General features: G+C 33.6%; 1 protein-coding gene across 4 annotated transcripts in view; it reads left to right on the top strand.

Annotated features, from left to right (window-relative positions):
• Positions 1-13954, top strand: part of LOC128222502 (low-density lipoprotein receptor-related protein 2-like) — a 588217-nt gene extending 574263 nt beyond the window's left edge. For 3 of the 4 annotated variants that reach the window (XM_052931542.1, XM_052931540.1, XM_052931538.1), the window contains one exon: positions 7108-9452. In XM_052931542.1, the coding sequence (XP_052787502.1) occupies positions 7108-7259 (152 nt within the window). In that variant the 3' untranslated portion in view covers positions 7260-9452. Of the gene's footprint in view, positions 1-7107; positions 9453-9487 lie in introns of those variants that run through there. The other variant, XM_052931539.1, reaches the window with a different exon arrangement.
• The last annotated feature ends 10842 nt before the right edge of the window (positions 13955-24796 follow it).

Here is a 24796-nt window from a genome sequence, read left to right as displayed (position 1 = left end):
TATGCCATTAATGCGTCTCTTAAGCCTATCAAATATATTTTTTTCTTATAGCCTAAGACGAATATTGAAAGGTTTTAATTTAATTTTAATTATTTCCTTCATTTTTATTGCAACGTTTTTTCTTGTATTCATATTTATTCATTTTCTTCACCCTTCTCTTTTCTCTGTCCAGTTCTCCTGTTCATTCTTATATGCTCACATGGACTGTTTCATGAAATCTGATGACAACCAAGTATAAATGTCAACGTCATCAAATGATGTTTTGTGGTCAAGGAACATACAGAATTGAGCAAGATTGGATTGTTTTTCTGGTTAATGAACTTTCGTTATGAGACAATTGTAGGGAATTTTTACTTGGCTTTGCAATGTTCGGAATTATTTTATAAATCTTGTCGTAAATTTTATACTGCCTTGTTTAAAATGACTCATAGAATCGTAATTGTGCTTATGCAACTACTACTGTATTCATGAACACTAAACCTAGTTGCTAACAAATGTCTAAATCTAACATATTTTTTATTTAATAGTGCCCAGTTAATCCTATTATAGGGCGACATTGAGTCTTACCAAGGAACCAACAATAATCAGATGGCATGCTTTTCAATTCTTAACCGCAATATCAGAAGTATTCGATCAAAATTAGACTACATTAAAGATCAACTTAAAAACCTTGATAGTTTGTGTTACGCGTAGAACCATTTTTATCCTGATATTATGATTATGATGATAAATGATTTTATTCTAATTGATGAACATATCTTTTCGTTCCGAAAAGACAATCCTTCAAATTCGGGAGGTTTATAAATTTTTATACGGTCTTTTTAAAACCTTTTAGACTTAAAGCATTATCTCACTGAATCGCTTAGGGTAGAAATTAAATATCAAAGTGATTTTTTCTTCTATATCTCAATCATCATCTTAGAATGGAATTCTGGGACAGTTAATATTTGCCTTGAAAAGACTAATGACTCGTGTTAGACTAGCATTGTTCTGGGTAATATCAACGAATACCTGCTGAACTCCTAAAACCGTAAATTAAAGGATATAATGAATCTTAAAAATCTACAAAATATCAATAAAACACCGACTAGAGTATACTTCTAAATTCGCATCAAGTGTTTCAATTAAAGAAATGTTATGGAACTACAAAACTGAAGCATTGATTGGCTTGTTTGATACACGATGGAAGTTTTGATGATCAAATGAGTTTACTACTATATTCATCAGAACGGGCGATACGGAAAACAGTAACTAATGGGATAAAATACGCAAAAGAAATATTTAACTGTAATTTGGAAAACATAATGGTTCAGTTTAATAGTTCAAATCTGCGTTTATATTGGAAAACTGTTCGAATGCTTCTAAAAGTCAATGCAAACAATGGAAAAAGAATACAACCGTTACTTAACTCAGATAATTCGTTTACTGACTTTGAAAAACAAAATCCCTGAATGTTTGTTTTGTTTCTATCTGTAGTATGGACTATCAAAATGTTAATATGCCGCCTTATAACATAAACACACTCAGCGAACTTAATAATAAATATGTTACCGAAACCGAAAAATATTACAATATTGATAACCTCGATACTAATAAAGCTAGTGGTTTAGCTATAAAATAAGTTATAAAACGTTTAAAGCTACTTCCTTTTCGGTATGCACTCCTCTTTGTATCTTTAATTGAATGCATTTAAACCTCGAAATGAATTTGTTTTGAAAGGCGATCGTACTTATTGAAATATAATCGTGTTTATTGAATTATTATCATAAATCTTTGAATAGCTGCGTTGGAAGGATATAGGAATGTTATTGTTTTCAAACACGTATACAACTATACAATTGTCTTTTCAAAAATCAGTCATGATTAATACCTCGCCATTCTATAACCATTCCTCTTATTGTTATCTACACTCAAATAAAACTCCATCCATCGAAAATTCAACGGATGATTTGCGCATGATAAATAAACCGCGCCCACATCTTGTATTTGATTTAACAGCACTTACTTATATGACATACAGAAGCACTTAGGTGTCAATTGAAGTTCTGACGGAACCTGGCACCAACATATTGGAAACATTATCATATATGCACAGAAGGTTCTTTGCTCAATGCAAGCTTCGTCGAAAAATTCTCAGTCAAATTTACCTTTCATACTTAAGAACACTCCTCGAATATGCTTCAGTAGTATGGGATAATTGTATTGCATATGAAAAAGAAAAGTTCGAAAAAAACTTCTATATAAGGCAGCACGGTCTGTGTCAATTGCAAACTTGACTAAAGAAATTGATTTGATTAACCTATCGGATATGTAAAAATGCAAAAACTTACCCTAGTATGTATATATAATCTTGGAAAACTATCATCTTACCTACCGCAGCTCAATCCGGTGACAGTAAATGAAACTAACCCTTAAGATCTACGAAACAGTGCAGATCTAGTAACTGTCTATAGCAGATTAGAAATCTACCGTCGTTCAACAATACCTTCCGCCATATCATTGTATAATAAGCTCAATATAGACACACGACACTCGCCTTCACTCTCTTCTTTCTAAGCGTATTTTTTTCAACAAATGTTTTATGGACCTGATGTTCCAACTTCATTTGTCGTTGGAGAACGCCGCTAGTCGGTTTAGCATGCACGTATTATGTCGTAAAGGAAATTACTGCAGTGCTCTTAATTCAGACATGTTTAAGAATGCTCACCACTATGTGGTCACTTTTATGTCGAGGAAAATGCCTAACGCTATTTCTATAACTGCTCCCTATTATAGTCGAAAGGCAGATACTTTTTCAGAACACAAGATAAGATCATCCTTTCAGCACTTACAAACTACATTTCGGATCTTCAAATCTCCGAATATAATCAAGATAATGTTGTAATATTTACGAAAGTACATCGATATAAAATGTACATTTTATCGTTTCCTTTTCACTCCACAGAAGACAATAAGCTCACCACTTCTTCCTCCTATCCTTCTCATTTTCACTCTCGATATATCTATCTCTCAAAGTTATTTTTTGCACTATTTTTTTTACTTTTCATTAGTTGTATTTATTGCAATACACGATATATAGTTGTTAAACCACTTTCTCGTAGTTATAAAAAACCCATTATTATCACACATGAGTGTATGTTCAAATGATATATTTCATTTGGTTTTATAGTTTATCTGACAACGTATTCAGCTTGCTTTTTATGTTACGTTTTGGAAAGAATTGTAATTGGTGATGGAAAAAACTCGTGGCCCAGTTTATTTGCAGGTCCTTATTATAAGAATGCAAGACTGTTACATTGCACTGTTTCTGTTTGTTTATCGTTATCGCCATCAAATATTGTGTAAATGTATCGTCATGTATTTTTTTTTTTATTTAAATGTTTTTTTTATATAATAAGTTTTGTTTATACCAATCATAATCCGTTCAATCAAAATACAAAATCGGACTTTTCCATGTATGAACGTGTAGGTCGACATCACGAAAGACATCTGAAAAAGAATTCCACATTGACAGGCGTAGCCATTTCACGAATACTTACATAGAATGATTCGTCAGTATTACCATTCTGTACGGTAGGGCGAACTGTGATAGCCTGCTCATACCACTGTACGTATATTTGTGAGTTTAAGATAACCAAACATTCTTCCCGGAAACAATATAGACTTCGTCTTTCAATTATGAAGAGACAGTAGATGAGTTCATTTTAAAGGGTGCTTTAAATAGTTAATATTTAGTTGATGTGTTTTAATTCAAAGTGTACTAAAATGGGATTATTAAGAAACATTGGATGAGTTCATGTTAAAAGGTGGACAAAATATGGAATATTTAAAACAGAGGAAATAGTTTAATTTAATATGGACTAAACAAGGAATATTAGAAAGTGGATAAGTTCATATAAAAAGGTGGTCTAAATAGGGAATATTCAGATAAAAGGGACGTGTTCATGCGAAAAGGTATACTATTTAGGGAATGGTCAGATATGTTGAATATGTTCATATTAAAAGGTGGACATGGTAATGCATACAAAGAGGCAAAATATTTTTCATGTTGAAAGTGGGCTGAATAATAATATAAAGAGACATAGTTTGTGTTCTGGTTCAACTTTGGCTGGAAGAGAATACTAGAGAAAGTGGTTGTGGTTATGTTGAAAGTGAACAAGATAGTGATTATTGTTATTATTTAGTGTTCATGTTGCAGGGGGCTGAATGTGGAATAAGACAGTGGTTGAGTTCATGTTTAAGGTAAACTAGATAAGGATTATTAAGACACAGTGGGTGTATTTGTGTTAAAAGGTGTATTAAAAAGGGAATATGTAGTGTCACTGGGCGTGGACATGTTAAAAGGCGAACTAGACAGGGAATATTTAGAGAAAGTTTATTTGTTTTTGTTGAAGGTTGGCTAGATATGGACTATTAAGAGCCTCGGATGGATTCATGTCAATAGGTGTATACAATTAGGAATGTTTAGTCACAGTAGAAATTTACATGTTAAAAGCCAGACTAGATAGGGAACATTAAGAAACATTTGATGTGTTGCGGTTGAAGGTGAGCTTGGTAGGGAACATTAAGCGACATGCATTGTGACCATAGGGTAGATGGACTTCGTATGAAACACAGACAGAGACGTGTTCATGGTAAGGTTCGACTTGATTGGAAATAAACAGACAGTGGGTGTGCTCATGTCGCTGGTGGACCAGAGGCAATATTGACAGTCAGTGGATGCGTTTATGTTAAATATGTACTAGATAGGGAATATTAAGAGCCTTGGATGTGTTCATGTTAGAAGGTCGACTACTCAAGGACTGTTTAGAGGCAGTTCAGGTCGACATATCAAAAGGCAAGCTAGATAGGAAATATCAAGAGAGAGTGGATACGTTTATGTTGTAGGTGTTATAGTTGGTTTGTTCATCTACAAGGTGGGCTAGGTATTGAATATAAAAAGACAGCGTGTGTGTTTATGTTGAAGGTGGACTAGATCGGTATATTAATACACAGAGTATGTGTTTATGTTGAAGGTGGACTAGATAGGTATATTAATACACAGATTATGTGTTTATGTTGAAAGTGGACTAGATACGTATATTAATACACAGAGTATGTGTTTATGTTGAAAGTGGACTAGATAGGTATATTAATACACAGATTATGTGTTTATGTTGAAGGTGGACTAGATAGGTATATTGATACACAGAGTATGTGTTTATGTTGAAGGTGGACTAGATAGGTATATTAATACACAGATTATGTGTTTATGTTGAAGGTGGGTTAGATAGGGAATATTACGAATCAGAGGATGTGTCCATCTCAGAAGGAAGACTACATTTAGACATTTTAGAGACAGTGGGTGTTTCAGTGTAAAAGATGGACAAAATAGGAAATATCCAAGGACTAGATGTGTTCATGTTTTGAAGACGGACTTAAAACGGAATGTGTAGATAAAGTATGTGTGTGTGCGTGCGTGCGTGCGTGCGTGCGTGCGTGCGTGCGTGTGTGTGTGTGTTGAAATGTATAATAAATAGGGAATATTTAGGGACAGTTGTTGTGTTCATGTACTAGTTTGACGAAATATGAACTATTTAGAGACAGAGGATGTGTTGAAACAAGGAATACTATTGAATATTTAGAGAATGTCGATTTCGTGTTACAAATTTGAGTTAATAGAAAATATATGGAGACAATAGATGTTGTCATGACAGTTAGAGACAGTTAATGAGTCCATATGACATGATGGAGTCAATAAGACCTGTTCAGTGATTCGGTTGATACAGTGGAATTGGGCCAGGCTTCGTTGCCTGTGTAAATTCGATAATATACCAAAGGTCGCGTGGATGTACTTGTAAAGAGGCAACAAGATGTAATATACTCCCATAGCTCAAGTGTAAGGTGCCATGTCAAATTAAGTTTATTAGGATACTTGACCACGTGATGCTTATCTGCAGTCAGTTGGTCATGTGACATCAAACTCGGATTTTTAATCTGAAATGTCAAAAGAAAGGCACAAAAATGTTTCGAAAATCTTATACAAAATCCGCCAAAAACCGACCTCAACAATCACTTGCCAACAAAGTTTCATCACTCTACATGATAATGACACTGGCAAAGAAATTCGCCCAGAAAATATACATGTGCAGTTACCCCACCTGCAAATGCTGAAAATGCGCAGCATTCAACGATAGTTAATTCCATGTCTGCGATGAATGACAAAATCTCAATATCTGTGCCGGTGTTGTTCTGCACATCTAACACTTAATTGTTTATCATTAACCTGAATTTTATTCATTGATCAGAAAATGTTGCGATTGTTTGTAAACACTCATGATCTTGAACTGTGTAATCTGCGACTAGCGAATCAATTGTAACATGATGTGATAATGTTTAGTGACTGACACGTCTATATATATTTTTTAAATTTTTATTGATATTGAGGTATTGAAATGCAATTTCATTTGCTATAAACGTATTGAATATAATTGGACTTTTTTGAGAACTAGTGTTTGGGCACATTTAACATGGGGAATATCGTGCCGATGGCATTATTAAGAAAACAGTTGAAACAGTTAAAATTTGAGTAGCATGTATCGTGTTTATTAAACAAAAAAACTGGATAAATAGAATACTAGGTTAGTGCCGTGGATGGAGGAAGTTTATCTGGCTCGGCTACGGAATTAATCAGTATTCTGTACATGTTAACAATTATTATTTAATGATACAATACTTACCATATTTTTTATGAATAGTGAAGTGTTGCACAACACTTATATTAGGAGTCCATTTAAGGATAGTTGTGCTTGTTTTTTTTAACCCCGATACCTTTTATTACATTAAATATGAATACAATTAGTATATAACCATAAGTAATCGTAACCGAGGAAAACAATTTTGCATGTGAACAGTTCAAAAGTTGTGAACTACAAATCAAAAGTAATTTCAGTTTCGAAAACAAATAACACTAAGTGGTGAAAGTAATCCGAGTATCGTTCAAACTTTGGGCACTTAATTTGAACATTTTATCCACACATTGAATTCAAATTATAATATAAATTATTAAACAACACTAATGCATTTTTAGTAACATGATATATGTGTAAAACGTATTCATTTATTCAGAGACGAGAACCTGTGCATCTGACAAGTTCCGTTGCTCTTCCGGATTGTGTATCGATAAGGGTTGGATATGTGACGGAGATTTGGACTGCACTGATGGAGCTGATGAGGAAAACTGTGGTATTTTAGCGATAGTTTATCGTTTTAGTTGTTAGGAACGGTCTTCGTCTGTAATCCGTCTGTCTGTCCTTTCGTACGTCCATCCGTCTGTCCTTTCGTGCGTCCGAACGTCCGTTAACAACTGTTTGAAAGACATATTCTCCGAAAATATAAAGACAAATTCGATGAAACTTCAGGTACCTTTTGGTGTGAATTTCTACAAACTAAAACAAGACGTCTCGATTGACCTAAACGACAACATCAAAATTGTCGACTTCTTGTTTTTTTCCCCTCTCATTTGTTTTAAACGTCACATGAAACTTCGTTGGGTGACAATCTACAAAATATACAACAACGCATTTAGAAAATATCTTTTTTGTCTAGCTGTAAATAAGATACAGCAAAAACATTTGTTTCTTCTTAATCGTCATTTCTTAGCAATATTCCCTCAAGATTGTGAAACAAAAAAAAAGGTTTTTTTTGCAGATTGTAAATCTCATATTGTTAAAATCCCATAATTCTCAAAGCAAGGGCAGGTAATATTGCTACATTATTACCTTGATTTTGAAGGAGTTTGGATTTATTGTCTATATTTTTAGGAACAAAATAATTGATTTTATATTTCATGAATTCTTCGAATTAGTCACTTCTAAGGTAATTATTGTTCTTTTGATATACTTATAGGTTTAAGTTATTGTTATATGCCTTAATTTCGTAGAAATATATTGTTTAATTGTTTTCCCCCGATACTGGATTTAATAATCAGCCTTTTCCATAAACCCTTGTACAGAATTGAACATAAGTCAATATCTTGCTTACTTTACCACTATCAACTTTTAAAAACATGAATTTGAATTGTTTGTTAAATTAAATAAGAAAATCCATTATGTGCACCGTCAAGTTATAGTGAATATGGGCGGAACAAATCTGGTCGGTCTTGGTGTAATGATAATTTATTAAGTATACATGTAATCGAAAGACTTGTGTGTAGATACTACTGTATCAGATTTAATTGTTTCTATTAACACACTTTACTGTACAGGTTGAAGGCCCAAATTCGTATATTTTAGGAGGCGTATTACAATAATCTTGGACAGTCTTTGTTGAAGTAGTTTTACATTTCGTTTGAAACAACTTTGGTAAATGCGTCAACAAGTTCACAATCTTATCAAGTTTATGGCGAAAATCAAATATTGACAGTAAGTTACCCTTCAGTTTATGGACGGGTATGGTACCGTGTAATCTTCAGCTATTCAGGGAATGTATTTATACAGTGGTGTTATAATTATAGACTAGGTTATGTATTTATTTATACGTTTGATATACGCCTATTTGTGAGGTTAAAATATCTCAACCATTTTCAAAGGATTGTGATGGCAACAGAGATTGCTCGTAAGAAGGTGATGAAAGCAACTGTAATATGCGGACAGTCACCTTTTCTTGTATTTATATTGAACCATTATGATGATGGATGTTTGTCATACTCGAATATATATTTTTGGTATTTTGGACGCGTGATCGAATATTGAAATCATATTATCGTCGATGGACGCTCAACACGGTTGACAATTAAATCTGATCATACACCCATGGATCAATGTACGATTTTCATAGGACGCTGTTTTATTTGTTCAAGTGAAATGCAAAATGCTTATATTAAGTTGTTAAGGGACAACATAATGAAATACCAAATTCAAAATATGTTATTGTGTTTTCATTCATACCACCATTTTGTATTATTCATAAATATTATCAGCATACAAGTTAAACTTGTTATTGTACAAAACACAAATCAATTGTTTTATTTATTATTTTGTAAAATAGTTAAAATCAGAGTTATAAATATAAACATACATGTTATATTCAATTTAATATTTAGCTCGGAAAATATTGTTAGATGGTTTTCGTGTCGATGGTCGATGCTGGTTGTTTATTTCGATTCTGGATTATATATCCAGCACTTAGCGCCACTACCAACTTATTTAATCCGCTCAATTATTGAGGGTCTGTTTTTAAGTGCGTCTGGTTAGCGTCTCATGTGTGTATGTCTTCTCCGTTTGTTAACAAATATACTATAAGCATACATTTCTATTATTTTCGTATTTACAAACATCAAGACAAGCTTACAATTCATTTTACGCATATTTATATTTAGCTAACTATTCTATGTGTGATTGATCTGCATTGCCTTGTTAACAAAGACAGAAGTAAACACGTGAACTCTTTAGTCTAGCCGTCTTTATATTAAAATGTGCTCTTTTTCTCTTTTAATATGCTATTCCAGATGACTGAACAACACGTGTGTGGCAGGACATTTGACTTTCCATTTTTGGGTCGCGTGATGCATCGGCCGCCTGATACTTGCAGTGCTACATACATTTATACGTCTTAAAGCAGCAACCATATAAGAAGACTGATCCTCTCACCTGGACCGTCGTATTATAAACTTTTCTCGTTCAAACAAAACTGATAACACACAAGAACTGTCCACTAAGACATTACAATTACTCAATACACATACGTAACTAAACACCATATCAAACAAGAATTCGTGCACGGTGATGTGTTTGAAATTGTCAACAAATGTAGACAAGCGATTTTGTTGGACAGTAAAATATCTCCAGAATTTATAAATGCCCTATCCACAAATACACCTACTCACTGATAACCCCATTAAGGAAACCGACAAACAAATAAGTTAGCTTTCTGATTGCTTCATTAAGTAATCCGACCAACAAAATAGCTCGCACTCTGATACACACATTAACATTTATGTTAAATGTTACCTCAATTATGTTGTTACTCTTATATAAATAGTATTGAGTCACCAGACATCCAAAAGACACATGATTGTTGGTGGGACTATATAAATATAAAAAAACAATTGGGTCACCAGGCATACAGAAGTCAAATACTTGTGGGTTGGATTCTTTAAATAGAAATAATATTGGGTTACCAGGCATACAGAAGTCAAATACTTGTGGGTTGGATTCTTTAAATAGAAATAATATTGAGTCACCAGCCATACAGAAGTCAAATACTTATGGGTTGGATTCTTTAAATTGAAATAATATTGGGTTACCAGGCATACAGAAGTAAAATACCTGTGTGTTGGATTCTTTAAATAGAAATAATATTGGGTCACCAGGCATACAGAAGTCAAATACTTGTGGGTTGGATTATTTAAATAGAAATAATATTTGGTCACCAGGCATACAGAAGTCAAATACTTGTGGGTTGGATTCTTTAAATAGAAATAATATTGGGTCACCAGGCATACAGAAGTCAAATACTTGTTGGTTGGATTCTTTAAATAGAAATAATATTGGGTTACCAGGCATACAGAAGTCAAATACTTGTGTGTTGGATCCTTTAAATAGAAATAATATTGAGTCACCAGGCATACAGAAGTCAAATACTTGTGGGTTGAATTCTTTAAATAGAAATAATACTGAGTCACCAGGCATACAGAAGTCAAATACTTGTGGGTTGGATTCTTTAATAAGAAATATTATTGGGTCACCAGGCATACAGAAGTCAAATACTTGTGGGTTGGATTCTTTAATAAGAAATAATATTTGGTCACCAGGCATACAGAACTCAAATACTTGTGGGTTGGATTCTTTAATAAGAAATAATATTTGGTCACCAGGCATACAGAAGTCAAATACTTGTGGGTTGGATTCTTTAATAAGAAATATTATTTGGTCACCAGGCATACAGAAATCAAATACTTGTGGGTTGGATTCTTTAATAAGAAATAATATTTGGTCACCAGGCATACAGAAGTCAAATACTTGTGGGTTGGATTCTTTAATAAGAAATAATATTTGGTCACCAGGCATACAGAAGTCAAATACTTGTGGGTTGGATTCTTTAATAAGAAATATTATTGGGTCACCAGGCATACAGAAGTCAAATACTTGTGGGTTGGATTTTTTAATAAGAAATAATATTGGGTCACCAGGCATACAGAAGTCAAATACTTGTGGGTTGGATTCTTTAAAAAGAAAAAAATATTGAGTCACCAGGCATACAGAAGTCAAATACTTGTGGGTTGGATTCTTTAAATAGAAAAAATATTGGGTTACCAGGCATACAGAAGTCAAATACTTGTGGGTTGGATTCTTTAGTAAGATATAATATTTGGTCACCAGGCATACAGAAGTCAAATACTTGTGGGTTGGATTCTTTAATAAAAAATAATATTTGGTCAACAGGCATACAGAAGTCAAATATTTGTGGGTTGGATTCTTTAATAAGAAATAATATTTGGTCACCAGGCATACAGAAGTCAAATACTTGTGGGTTGAATTCTTTAATAAGAAATAATATTGGGTCACCAGGCATACAGAAGTCAAATACTTGTGGGTTGGCTTCTTTAAATAGAAATAATATTTGGTCACCAGGCATACAGAAGTCAAATACTTGTGGGTTGGATTCTTTAATAAGAAATATTATTGGTCACCAGGCATACAGAAGTCAAATACTTGTGGGTTGGATTCTTTAATAAGAAATAATATTTGGTCACCAGGCATACAGAAGTCAAATATTTGTGGGTTGGATTCTTTAATAAGAAATAGTATTGGTCACCAGGCATACAGAAGTCAAATACTTGTGGGTTGGATTCTTTAAATAGAAATAATATTGGGTCACCAGGCATACAGAAGTCAAATACTTGTTGGTTGGATTCTTTAAATAGAAATAATATTTGGTCACCAGGCATACAGAAGTCAAATACTTGTGGGTTGGATTCTTTAAATAGAAATAATATTGGGTTACCAGGCAAACAGAAGTCAAATACTTGTGGGTTCGATTCTTTAATAAGAAATATTATTTGGTCACCAGGCATACAGAAGTCAGATACTTGTGGGTTGGATTCTTTAAATAGAAATAATATTGGGTCACCAGGCATACAGAAGTCAAATACTTGTGGGTTGGATTCTTTAATAAGAAATAATATTGGGTCACCAGGCATACAGAAGTCAAATACTTGTGGGTTGGATTCTTTAAATAGAAATAATATTGGGTCACCAGGCATACAGAAGTCAAATACTTGTGGGTTGGATTCTGTAAATAGAAATAATATTGGGTCACCAGGCATACAGAAGTCAAATACTTGTGGGTTGGATTCTTTAATAAGAAATAATATTGGGTCACCAGGCATACAGAAGTCAAATACTTGTGGGCTGGATTCTTTAAATAGAAATAATATTGGGTTACCAGGCAAACAGAAGTCAAATACTTGTGGGTTCGATTCTTTAATAAGAAATATTATTTGGTCACCAGGCATACAGAAGTCAGATACTTGTGGGTTGGATTCTTTAAATAGAAATAATATTGGGTCACCAGGCATACAGAAGTCAAATACTTGTGTGTTGGATTCTTGAAATATACATTATGTTGGGTCAGCAGGCATCGGGAAGTCACATCTTCGTTGGATGGATTTTGTAAATAGAAATAATATTGTGTTTGCAGGTTTCGAGAAGTCACATATTTTTGTTTGGAATCTTTAATTAGAAAATATTATTCCAATGACTTCACATTTGTACGATGTATTCAATGACATGAGTGCATTGATAAATTGTGATTTATTTTAGAAGTATTCAATTGTAAAATATCTTTATGTATCTAAAATAAAGCAAAGTTAACTACAGGGGTCATGGATGAAGGAAGTCACCTCGAACGTCATTCCCACAATGGCAGCCAGTTTCAACAATGACAAACTCAATATTCTTAAGTCCCTTGGTGCTGTTTAAATAAAAAAAATCGATTTTAGTCGTAAATGGAATGTCTTATTTTCATTATTCTTATGTGTTTAAACTAGTATTTCGGCATTATTAAATATGACCTTAAAGTAAAGGAGATGAAATTACCATTTGTTGCCATAAGTCACATTAAGACAGATTTGAGAGTTTTAACGTAGCAACTTAAATCCTTAAATTGAAACGGCCCTCAGCTTAATACCTTCTGACGCCCCTGTTTTTTTTAAACTGACTATTGATCATTTCATGACATGAGTGCATTGGATTTTCAAACAACCAAATTAATACCACGTTATTTTGTGTATTGCAATTTTCTGCGTTGTATGAGTACATGAATTAATTTTCTACCTTTGTTTGCAAATAATGAGTGTTCATAAATTGCCAATTCAAGGTTCAACTTTGAGATACGTAAGCGATTTTCCACTGAAGTCGCTTGTTGTACGCCAAGTGTGATAGTCATAAAGTATATAAAAAAATCAATGAAGATGTACATGTATATAAATTCGCATTGATGTATTTTGTATTTAATGTAACAATTATTAGGTCACGAGCTCAATCGTTAGCCTCTCTCTGCATCTATCCTCAAAAATTCTTTAGAGATACTAGCTTTAGCAGAAAAATTCGCATAACTTTCCCAGATCTTCCTAGTTCAACTCAACATAATATATATAATATATTAACATCATGTTTTCGAACAAATGAATAATACAGAAAAAACATAATCATAACGTTATAGTAATTGAATCAATTGATCATTTTGAATCCGAATAATTATTCACCCATTCTTCAAGTGGTTTGTTTACCCAAATTGTATTTGAATATGTATATGTACTTACATTGATGTATGTTGTGCTTATTCTAACAATTATGGCGTGTATTTTGTCATTTTTATTTAAAATTATGGTGGTTTTTAGTCGTGATATCGTCAGAGGATGTCAAACTCGTGTTTTGTACATATTTTTTACATTGAATAAATATCCTTTTCACTCAGTGTTGTTAATTTTTCACATGTTCTAGATCGAACTTGACATGGCCAGCCCACAGGTATCTGAAAGGAATGCATACATAAGGTCACACCAAATAAATATTTCGTCCCTCGGATTTTTCCAAGAAAAGAAATGGAGCAAGCGAGCAAAAAAAAAAAACAACACAATTTTGTCATTTTTCATAAAAACCAAAGCGAGCGAAGAATGTTTTTCTTATAATCAATATGAATGAGAGAGATTGTTCAATAGAATTGCCTTTAAACCCATTTGAATGCAATCTTGAATTTAACCTTTAACGGACATTGGGAAAATGTCCGAAAACATACTTTTTGTTCATCCATTTTTAGTACACACATTATATGGATAAACCAAATTTCTAATTAAATTAAAACATATTTAAAGGATGATGATCATTTATAATTAAAAAGAACGCTGCTTTTAGGAGAAATTTGAAAAGACTTATATAAATGTACCTGAATTACTTTAACATCACTTTCAACTGTATTTAGACATTCATAAGGACTGATTTCGGATGTTTAAAAAATCAAATTATACACTGGCATTATCAAACATCAGACTCCATATACATTTAAATTTCTTGACTTTATTTCGTTTAGAATATCACAGTAAATGCAATTGCATACATGTGCTTATCAAAACAAAAAGAACAAGGGTATGTTCAGAATATTTTTATGGTCAATTTTATGCACCAGCCAATTGTATATGGCCCCCAAGTCCGGAATAGCGGGGGCGGGTCAGTGGTTACAATTGACTGGTGCATTATAATCCCGGAATATGCTGCATTTCTAATTTAATTAAAACATATTTTAAGTATGATGATCATTTATAATAAAAAAGAACGCTGCTTTTAGGAGAAATTTGAAAAGACTTATATGAATATACCTGAATCACTTTCAGTGGTTACAATGGTAACTGGACAATTCGGCACCAAACGAATTCGGCATAGTCAATTTGGCACCAACACATTCGGCACCCAGTCGACTCGGCACCACAAAGCATAGTCAATTCGGCACATAATTCAAATTAATATCTCAACTTTTCTCACTTTCATTCACAGTTAAATAGAAACATTCTTCAACTATAACTAAAAATCAGTCTGACTGAATATATATGCACACAAAAAACATTCAGAAAGTTGCCACGCGACCCCCGTGTACTCAATTATACCATATGGTTATCAATAAACAATGATATGTTAAAGCTTATTATTAATTTTCACACCAGGGGTTGAACGGATAGGGTTGATAAACGAGACACATGCCGACACACTATGACATGTGTTTCTACAGATAATAATCTCATCACACAACAAATAACTCTGTAATAAATTTAAAGTCGTCTTTTTATTTAAATTATGTTTTTAGTAGTTCATGAAGATATTCGATTTAAGTATTCTATGCATACGGAATAAGAAAGCAATTTGTCAATAAAATAATTTAAGTTTAAATAATAATTATATTCCTTTCCGTGTAAATGAATTTAGGTTTAAAATCAACTTTAACGAGTTCATTTTTATAAAATCACTTACATTGGGTATTATACCATAGCATCTTTATGTCATTTTTGCAAAATATTTTCATATGTTTTTTGGGTTTGTTTTTTTTAACAGCGAAAGTTTCAGCATAAAGTTTTAATGTTAACATTTTTATTATGTCACGTATATTGTTTGTTATCTCGAACATTCCCTTTGAATTTAGTATAAAATAAACGGATTTAACTGCTTTTAAAATATTTGTATCCGTACTTAAAATTAAGAATACGGTACGTTATATCAATGACAATGAATACAGAAATAAGAATTGAAAACAAAATAAAAAATAAAGTAGCTCTATAAATATTTCCGGGAAAAATTATTATTCTTGAATAACATTTAAACCCTTAATGCTCAAATACATGAGTAAAAACTAAAATAAAACGGTGCCGAATTATCTTGGTATCCAGTCGGATGGTGCCGAATTGGCGGTGCCGAATTAACTTAGTGCCGAAAATGTATGTATGCCGAATTCGTTTGGTGCCGAATTGTCCGGAAACCGTTACAATTGACTGGTGCATTATAATCCCGCAATATGCTGCAAAAGAAAAAAAAAATATGGTGATATACTTAGGCTTACCTATGTTTTGGTCTATCCAAACCAGTGTTTAAATCGCCATTTGTGAAAATGTTTTTGTTCAAAACTGTTATTTTGTCCGAATCAGATAATACTTAGTTCATCCTTCCGATTTCAAAAGAGTCACTATCAACGCAATAGTACTGTATATCTACCAGTATCAGATACACATACTTTATTGCATAGTAATTGCTTAAATTAATGATTCTATAGTTCATGAGACGATGAACAATGACTTCAAGCATGCTCAATACATATTTATTGTCAAAAATAAAGTTTAATTTCCAAAATTCCAGCCACATTGTTTATACCGGAAGCCGCCGTTTTGATTCAATTTATTGAAACCAATGCTAAACCGATCGATATAGAGTTTATAACACTATGCATCCGTAACTTCTCTTTACAAAAACACGTAAACTGGCGTTAAAAAAATAGATATGATTATTTTTCAGCCTTTTAAAAAAATCCTGAAAAAATCTAGTTTGAGATCAAAATGTAAGTGCGGGCGCACAAAAATATTATTGTTTTTTTTACATTTTTTAAAACAATAGGAGCGGTAAATCCCCGGAACGAAGCATTTATTTAGTGTGGCCTAAGTTTAACTTTTAAATGCGGGTTAAACTGAATCATCCTAAGCTTATTATAGTAGCAGTAACAGTACATAGCTAAAGCGTGGCTTATAAGCTAATTTATTTATTAATAAAGTCGCCAGAGGTCACATGGCTTTTAAGGCTTATCAACGACGACTCAGGTCCTGTGCCCTATTAATTAAAGACCGTACCAGGCATATATGGCGTAACATGTTTTGCAATTAAACGTATAGATTCTGAATAGCTGCGTAAGGTTTGCGACTTAGATATCTGATTGAAACGGGAGCTTGATATGTTGAATTTTATTGTTTATGTGCCAGGATTTTTTAATTTAACAATTCAAATTGGGTGTTTATATGACCCGGAGTTCAGGGGCAGTTTTATTATTTTGAGTAAGAGGGGGCGTAGTTTGGGAGCACAAGTTAGGAAGAACGCCCCCTTTTCAAAGAATACAAAAACAATACATTGCTAAATGAGTTTAATTTGGGCGTAAAGTCATCCGCAAGAAATGCTTTAACCATTTTAGTCAGAAATAGTACATTCAAGTGCATTCAAGTGCATTATTTTCATATTGTTTCTCGGATATTGACATTAAAAACAAACTTGGAACAATTTTAGAGGGGGCGCGCGCCGGTTGCGCCCCCGCTAAATCCGTTTGTGGAAATAGATGTGCAAGTGGTGTTAACAATTGTTTCAACGGTAGTCCGTAACGACACTCGTTTAATATGACGTCATAATGTTATTGCTAGTTCATTATTGTAAGGCTGGTGATTGTTTACACGAGTGAAGCAATTTAATGGCAATTAAAAAATGAAAGTTGGAACAACATATTTTTTGTTGACAACCCAATTATAGCATGTTATCTTGATGACGCATTTTGATTCTTCTTTTCACGTACAAACTTTTCAGAATAAGATGACTCAGCCATTTGTTTTAACAAATAAAACCTAACAATAAGCTGAAATAACACTTAATATGGAATGTATGCGTTACTAACAAAAACATCAAAAGGTTTCATGCCCGAGTTAAACTTTTCTTTGGTTGATAAATTTACTCATAAGTTATATCAAAATAAATAGAACAAAACACATGTTTATTTCCACACATAACATCACACATATAAACATCAATGAAGTAGACTATGATTGCCCATAATTACCTAAGCATCTTACAGACAGTCGACCTATAGCCTTGCACGAGGGACACCATGCATGTAGATAAAAAAGGCAGGTAGTAAAATTAAGCCATGTGCGAGGAATACCACTCATGTACATTTCAAATGTTATAAATTAAGCCAATTACGAGGGACACCACACCTGAACATTTTAAAAACAATCAAGGTAAAGCCTTGCACGAAGGACATCACACATGTACATCTCAAAGATTGGCAAGGTAAAGTCTTGCACGAAGGACATCACACATGTACATCTCAAAGATTTCAAGGTAAAGCCTTGCACGAAGGACATCACACATGTAAATCTCAAAGATTGTCAAGGTAAAGCCTTGCACGAAAGACATCACACATGTAAATCTCAAAGATTGTCAAGGTAAAGCCTTGCACGAAGGACACCACACATGTGCATCTCAAGGATTGTCAAGGTAAAGTCTAGCACGAAGGACACCGCACATGTGCATTTCAAAGATTGTCATGGTAAAGCCTTGCACGAAGGACACCACATATGTAACTCTCAAAGATTGTCAAGGTAAAGCCTTCCACGAGGTGCATCACACATGTACATCTCAAAGATTGGCAACGTAAAGCCTTGCACGAGGAACATCCCAGATGTACATCTCAAATACAGTCGACGTAAAGCCTTCCACTAGGTACATCACACATGTACATCTCAAAGACAGTCGACGTAAAGCCTTTCACTAGGTACATCAAACATGTACATCGCAAAGATTGTCAACGTAAAGCCTTCCACTAGGTACATCCCACATGTACGTCTCAAAGCCAGTCGAAGTAAAGCATTCCACTAGGTACAACACACATGTACATCTCAAAGATTGTCAAGGTAAAGCCTTGCACGAAGGACACCACATATGTAACTCTCAAAGATTGTCGAGGTAAAGCCTTCCACAAGGTACATCACACATGTACATCTCAAAGCTTGTCAAGGCAAAGCCTTCCACGAGGTACATCCCACATGTACAACTCAAAGACAGTCGACGTAAAGCCTTCCACTAGGTACATCACACATGTACATCTCAAAGACAGTCGACGTAAAGCCTTCCACTAGGTACATCACATATGTACGTCTCAAAGTCAGTCGACGTAAAGCCTTCCGCTAGGTAAATCACCGTGTACATCTGAAAGATTGGCAACGTAAAGCCTCCACTAGGTACATCCCACATGTACATCTCAAAGACAGTCGACGTAAAGCCTTCCACTAGGTACAACACACATGTACATCTCAAAGATTGTCAAGGTAAAGCCTTGCACGAAGGACATCACACATGTAAATCTCAAAGATTGTCAAGGTAAAGCCTTGCACGAAGGACATCACACATGTTCATCTCAAAGACAGTCGACGTAAAGCCTTCCACTAGGTACATCACATATGTACGTCTCAAAGACAGTCGACGTAAAGCCTTCCACTAGGTACATCACACATGTACATCTCAAAGATTGTCAAGGTAAAGCCTTCCACTAGGTACATTCCACATGTACATCTCAAAGACAGTCGACGTAAAGCCTTCCACTAGGTACATCACATATGTACGTCTCAAAGACAGTCGACGTAAAGCCTTCCACGAGGTACAACACACATGTACATCTCAAAGATTGTCAAGGTAAAGCCTTGCACGAAGGACATCACACATGTACATCTCAAAGACAGTCGACGTAAAGCTTTCCACGTGGTACATAACACATGTTCATCTCAAAGACAGTCGACGTAAAGCCTTCCACGAGGTACATCACACATGTACATCTCAAAGACAGTCGACGTAAAGCTTTCCACGTGGTACATAACACATGTACATCTCAAAGACAGTCGACGTAACGCCTTCCACGAGGTACATCACACATATAGATTTCAAAGACAGTCGACGTAAAGCCTTGCACGAGGTACATCCCACATGTATATCTCAAAGACAGTCGACGTAAAGCCTTCCACGAGGTACATCACACATGTACATCTCAAAGACAGTCGACGTAAAGCCTTCCACGAGGTACATCACACATGTACATCTCAAAGACAGTCGACGTAAAGCCTTCCACGAGGTACATCACACATGTACATCTCAAAGACAGTCAACGTAAAGCCTTACACGAGGTACATCACACATGTACATCTCAAAGACAGTCAACGTAAAGCCTTGCACGAGGTACATCACACATGTACATACATCTCAAAGGCAGTAAAAGTAAAGCCTTGCACGAGGGACAACACACCTGTATATCTTAAGGGCAGTCGAAGTAAAGCCTTACACGAGGGACAACACACCTGTATATCTTAAGGGCAGTCGAAGTAAAGCCTTACACGAGGGACACCACACCTGTATATCTTAAGGGCAGTCGAAGTAAAGCCTTACACGAGGGACAACACACCTGTATATCTTAAGGGCAGTCGAAGTAAAGCCTTACACGAGGGACACCACACCTGTATATCTCAAAGGCAGTCAAAGTAAAGCCTTACACGAGGGACACCACACCTGTATATCTTAAGGGCAGTCGAAGTAAAGCCTTACACGAGGGACAACACACCTGTATATCTTAAGGGCAGTCGAAGTAAAGCCTTACACGAGGGACAACACACCTGTATATCTTAAGGGCAGTCGAAGTAAAGCCTTACACGAGGGACAACACACCTGTACATCTCAAAGGTATTAAAAGTCAAGCCTTGCACGAGGGACACCACACCTGTATATCTCAAAGGTAATAAAATAAAGCCATCCACTAGGGACACCACACCTGTACTTAGCAGAGGCAGTCAAACTAAAGCCTTCCACTAGGGACACCACACATGTACATCTCAAAGGTAGACAAGGTAAGGCCTTGCACGAGGGACTCCACACCTGCACTTCTCAAAGGTAGTAAAATAAAGCCATCCACTAGGGGCACCAAACATGTACATCTGAAAGGTAGTAAAATAAAACCATGCACTAGGGACACCACACCTGTACATCTCAAAGGTAGTACAATAAGGCCATGCACGAGGGACACCATACAGGTTCTTCTCATAGGTAGTCAAAGTAAAGCCATGCACGAGGCACACCACACCTGTACATTTCAAAGGTAGTCAAACTAAATAGGCCAGTGACAATATGGCTGAAATTGCAAATAAAGGAAAAAAATGCATAGAAATGATTTTTTGCATATTTGTGTATTTGTGTTGTTTGATATATACTGTGAGTGGACAAAAAAAAGTAAAAAAAAAATATAACAGTGCAAAATGTGATTTTTGGGGTAAAATGTTAAATATTGTAAACAAATGTATGAATTTCTGGAATTTTTCTGTATCAAATTTGGATTTAACAATACAAAATCCATAATAACTCTATTTAATAGGTATTATACAGCACCATAACAAACCTAATGTTTAGGCACATCATATATTGTTAAACTTGATTTTTGGGGTAAAATGTTAAAAAATGTAAACAAAAGTATGAATTTTTGGGACTTGCCTATATCAAAATCAGATCTAGCAAAAAAAAATCAGAATAACTATATATATTAGATAGTATACAGCCGTATAACATATCTATTTGTGTAGACACATCATCTATTGTTAAATGTGATTTTTGGGGTAAAATTTTAAAAAAAGTATGAATTTCTGGGATTGGTCTATATCAAAATCAGATCTAGCAGTAGAAACTTCAGAAAAACTATATATATTAGATAGTTAACAGCACCATAACATATCTTTTGTATAGACACATCATCTGTTGTGAAAAAAGGAATTTTGGGGTAAAATGTTAACAAATGTAAGCAAAAGTATAAATTTCTGGAATTTGTCTACATTGAAATTAAATTTAGCAATAAAAATTCCGTAATAACTGTATTTAGTAGATAGTATACAGCACCATAACATACCTAATGGGTCGACTCATTATTTATAGTGAAATATGATATCTGGAGTAAAATGTTAAAAATGTCAACAAAAGTATGAATTTCTGGAATTTGTCTACATTGAAATTAAATTTAGCAATAAAAATTCCGTAATAACTGTATTTAGTAGATAGTATACAGCACCATAACATACCTAATGGGTCGACTCATTATTTATAGTGAAATATGATATCTGGAGTAAAATGTTAAAAATGTCAACAAAAGTATGAATTTCTGGAATTTGTCCATATCAAAATTTTATCTAACAATAAATGTCAAAAATAACTTTGTTGAATACTTAGTATACAGCACCATAACATACCCTATATATTTACACATCATCTTTTTAAAAATGTGAGTTTTGGGTAAAAATGTTTGAAAAAAAAACAAATTAATGTTCCCTTTCTGGAGTTTGCCAAGAACTGGACAAAATTAAGCTGAACGGGTACCTAAATAACTGTATTCAACTTATATTTAACTGCTCTACAACAAACTTAAGTTGCAGATTATCATAAAATGAGAAAGGTGATTATTTGGTTAAAGTGTTATAACTATAAATGAACTTGAGAATTTCTTGAATTTGCCAAAAGTCATAATGGAATTTAGCATTGACACATCAGAATATTATTATTATTATTATTATTATTATTATTTTTTTTTTTTTTTTTTTTTTTTTTTTATTTTTTTTTTAATTTATTTATTTAAATTATTTTTCATTAGATAAATAATCAATCATAGCAAGGAAATGAAGTCAACGTCATACAATATTTAATATAACGGCTCATCGTTTCGCAGCAAAATCAATGACGTTGATATAAACAGAAATATGAAATACAGACAAAAAATCGGACTATTAAAATTTTATATGATTTTAATCATGAGGACTTAGTTATTGAGCAGATGCTAATGTGGAGTGAGCAGATGTTAATGTGAAGTCTGAAAGTGTTGGAGGTTTGACAAAGGGGTCGGGGTATGAATAAGATTTAAATGCTGTTGGAATTCTGTCGCTGCACTTGCAAGGAAGATAATGTAAGCCGATACGAAGAGTATAACCAGTGGTGTTTCATCATATGAGGGTAATGCTAGTGAAGCAAAACAGATTGGTGAAAATGTGGTAGATAGAGTGGTTGGCAAAACTACCAGTATGAAAGAATTCACGTTTAGAAAAAGACATTGTTGTGCTTATGAATGACAATGCTTGGATCAAAAGTGATGATGAAGTACTATGTGTTAAGTAGTACATATTGCGGGTATTTCTACAAGTTTAGGACTGGAAAGGACACACTGTTTTGAACCCGGTTGAAAGGGGTTGGGAAGTAGTGAGTAACAAACTACTATATCCGGTGACCACTGAAACAGCACCAATTCAGGCTGATATTATGAAAGTTGTACAGTGCGCTTGTCAAACTGTCTGCCCTAATACAGTAACATACGGCTTCAAGAAAGTTGGATTTGATTGTGTAAGGCCTGCTCCGCATGCAAATGCTGTGGGAATGCCATCAGCGTTTAAGGTTGTGCATATCTTATGCTACATTAAGGCACTGACATTGCTACTCTAATCAACTAAAAACAGAGTTTAATGTATGTAAAAAATAACAAATTATACATATCTTACAAAATATCTACAAATTCACTTTTAGTATAAAACATGAACTTTAAAAAGTTACACATTAATTATTTGGGGCTTGTATTCATTGTTTGTGATCAAATTCCAGAAATCAACATTTTCGTTCATGCTTTCAGAACTTTTTATCTCAATACCACATGTCTTGTTTGATCTGATAGCATAAAAGTTTCCAATGTTATTTTCCAGAAAATGTAGCTTATGTCAGTTCTGCTAAATAGTCATTGTTTGTGAAATAATTGTTCTGTCGTTGATCCAGGTATAGGCAAATACCAGAAATTCGCAAATACATTTCTGTTTTTTTTTCATTTATTTTTTTATTAATATTTTACATAATATTCAGCCACATAAGCTGTTTCTATACTTTACAGTAAATTATGTTTCAATATATGGCAATTGAACGTGTAAGTGATTAATTCCTAAAATTCCAGGTTTTGTTATGTTTTACCCTAAAAATCGCACTGCTTACAACTTGATGTTTCCATACTTCAGGTATGTTATGCTCAAATATAATAACTATTAAATACAGTAATTCTGGTAGTTTTGATGCAAATGTGACAAAAGTTATTGACAAAATCCAGAATTTTTCATTTTTATCTAATGTGTCAAACTTTTAACTTCAAAAATCACCTTTCACACAATACGATGTTTCTATACTTAAGATTTGCTATACTGTAATATAATACTTATAAAATAAATGATAAATAAATAATTCTGGCTGTTTTCTTGCAAAATTTGGCTAAATCATTGGCAAATTCCAGAAATTCTAACTTTTATTTAATTTTTCAAACATTTTACCTCCTAAATCTCATTTCTCACTCTACAATGTTTCTATACTTAAGGTTTGTTATACTGTACTATAATATCTTTTAATTACAGTAATTATGGAAAATTGTATTGCAACAATTGACACAATTCTTGGCAACTTCCAGAAAATCTCATTTTTATTTAATTTTTCATACATTTTACACCAAAACTCACATTTCACACAATACGTAGTATCTATGTAATACTATGTAATACTGTAGTGTGATATCTATTCATTACAAATATTCTGGTAATTTTATTGCAAAACCGGCAAATTCCAGAATTTCTCATTTTCATTTAATTTTCCAAACATTTAACCCCAAAAATCACATTTCACAAATTTACGTACCTTTAAAACTTTAGGTATAGTATAATATAATACGATATCTATTATATACAATAATTCTGATGACTTTATTGCAAAACTTGACAAAGTAATAGTAATTCTGGTTATTTCAATGCAAAATTGGATACAGTTATTAGCGAATTCCAGCATTTTCATTTTGTTTTCCAATCATTTTAACCCAAAAATCACTTTTCACATAATTACGTAGTTTCTATACTTTAAATATATTTTACAGTAGTATAATATCTTTTTAATAAAGTAATCCTGGTAATTTTATTGCAAAAAATGACAAA

This window comes from Mya arenaria, chromosome 16 (genome assembly GCF_026914265.1).
Source record: "Mya arenaria isolate MELC-2E11 chromosome 16, ASM2691426v1".
Classification (NCBI taxonomy): domain Eukaryota; kingdom Metazoa; phylum Mollusca; class Bivalvia; order Myida; family Myidae; genus Mya; species Mya arenaria.
The sequence above is the reverse complement of the archived record's forward strand: the minus strand, read 5'-3'. Positions and strand labels throughout refer to the sequence as shown.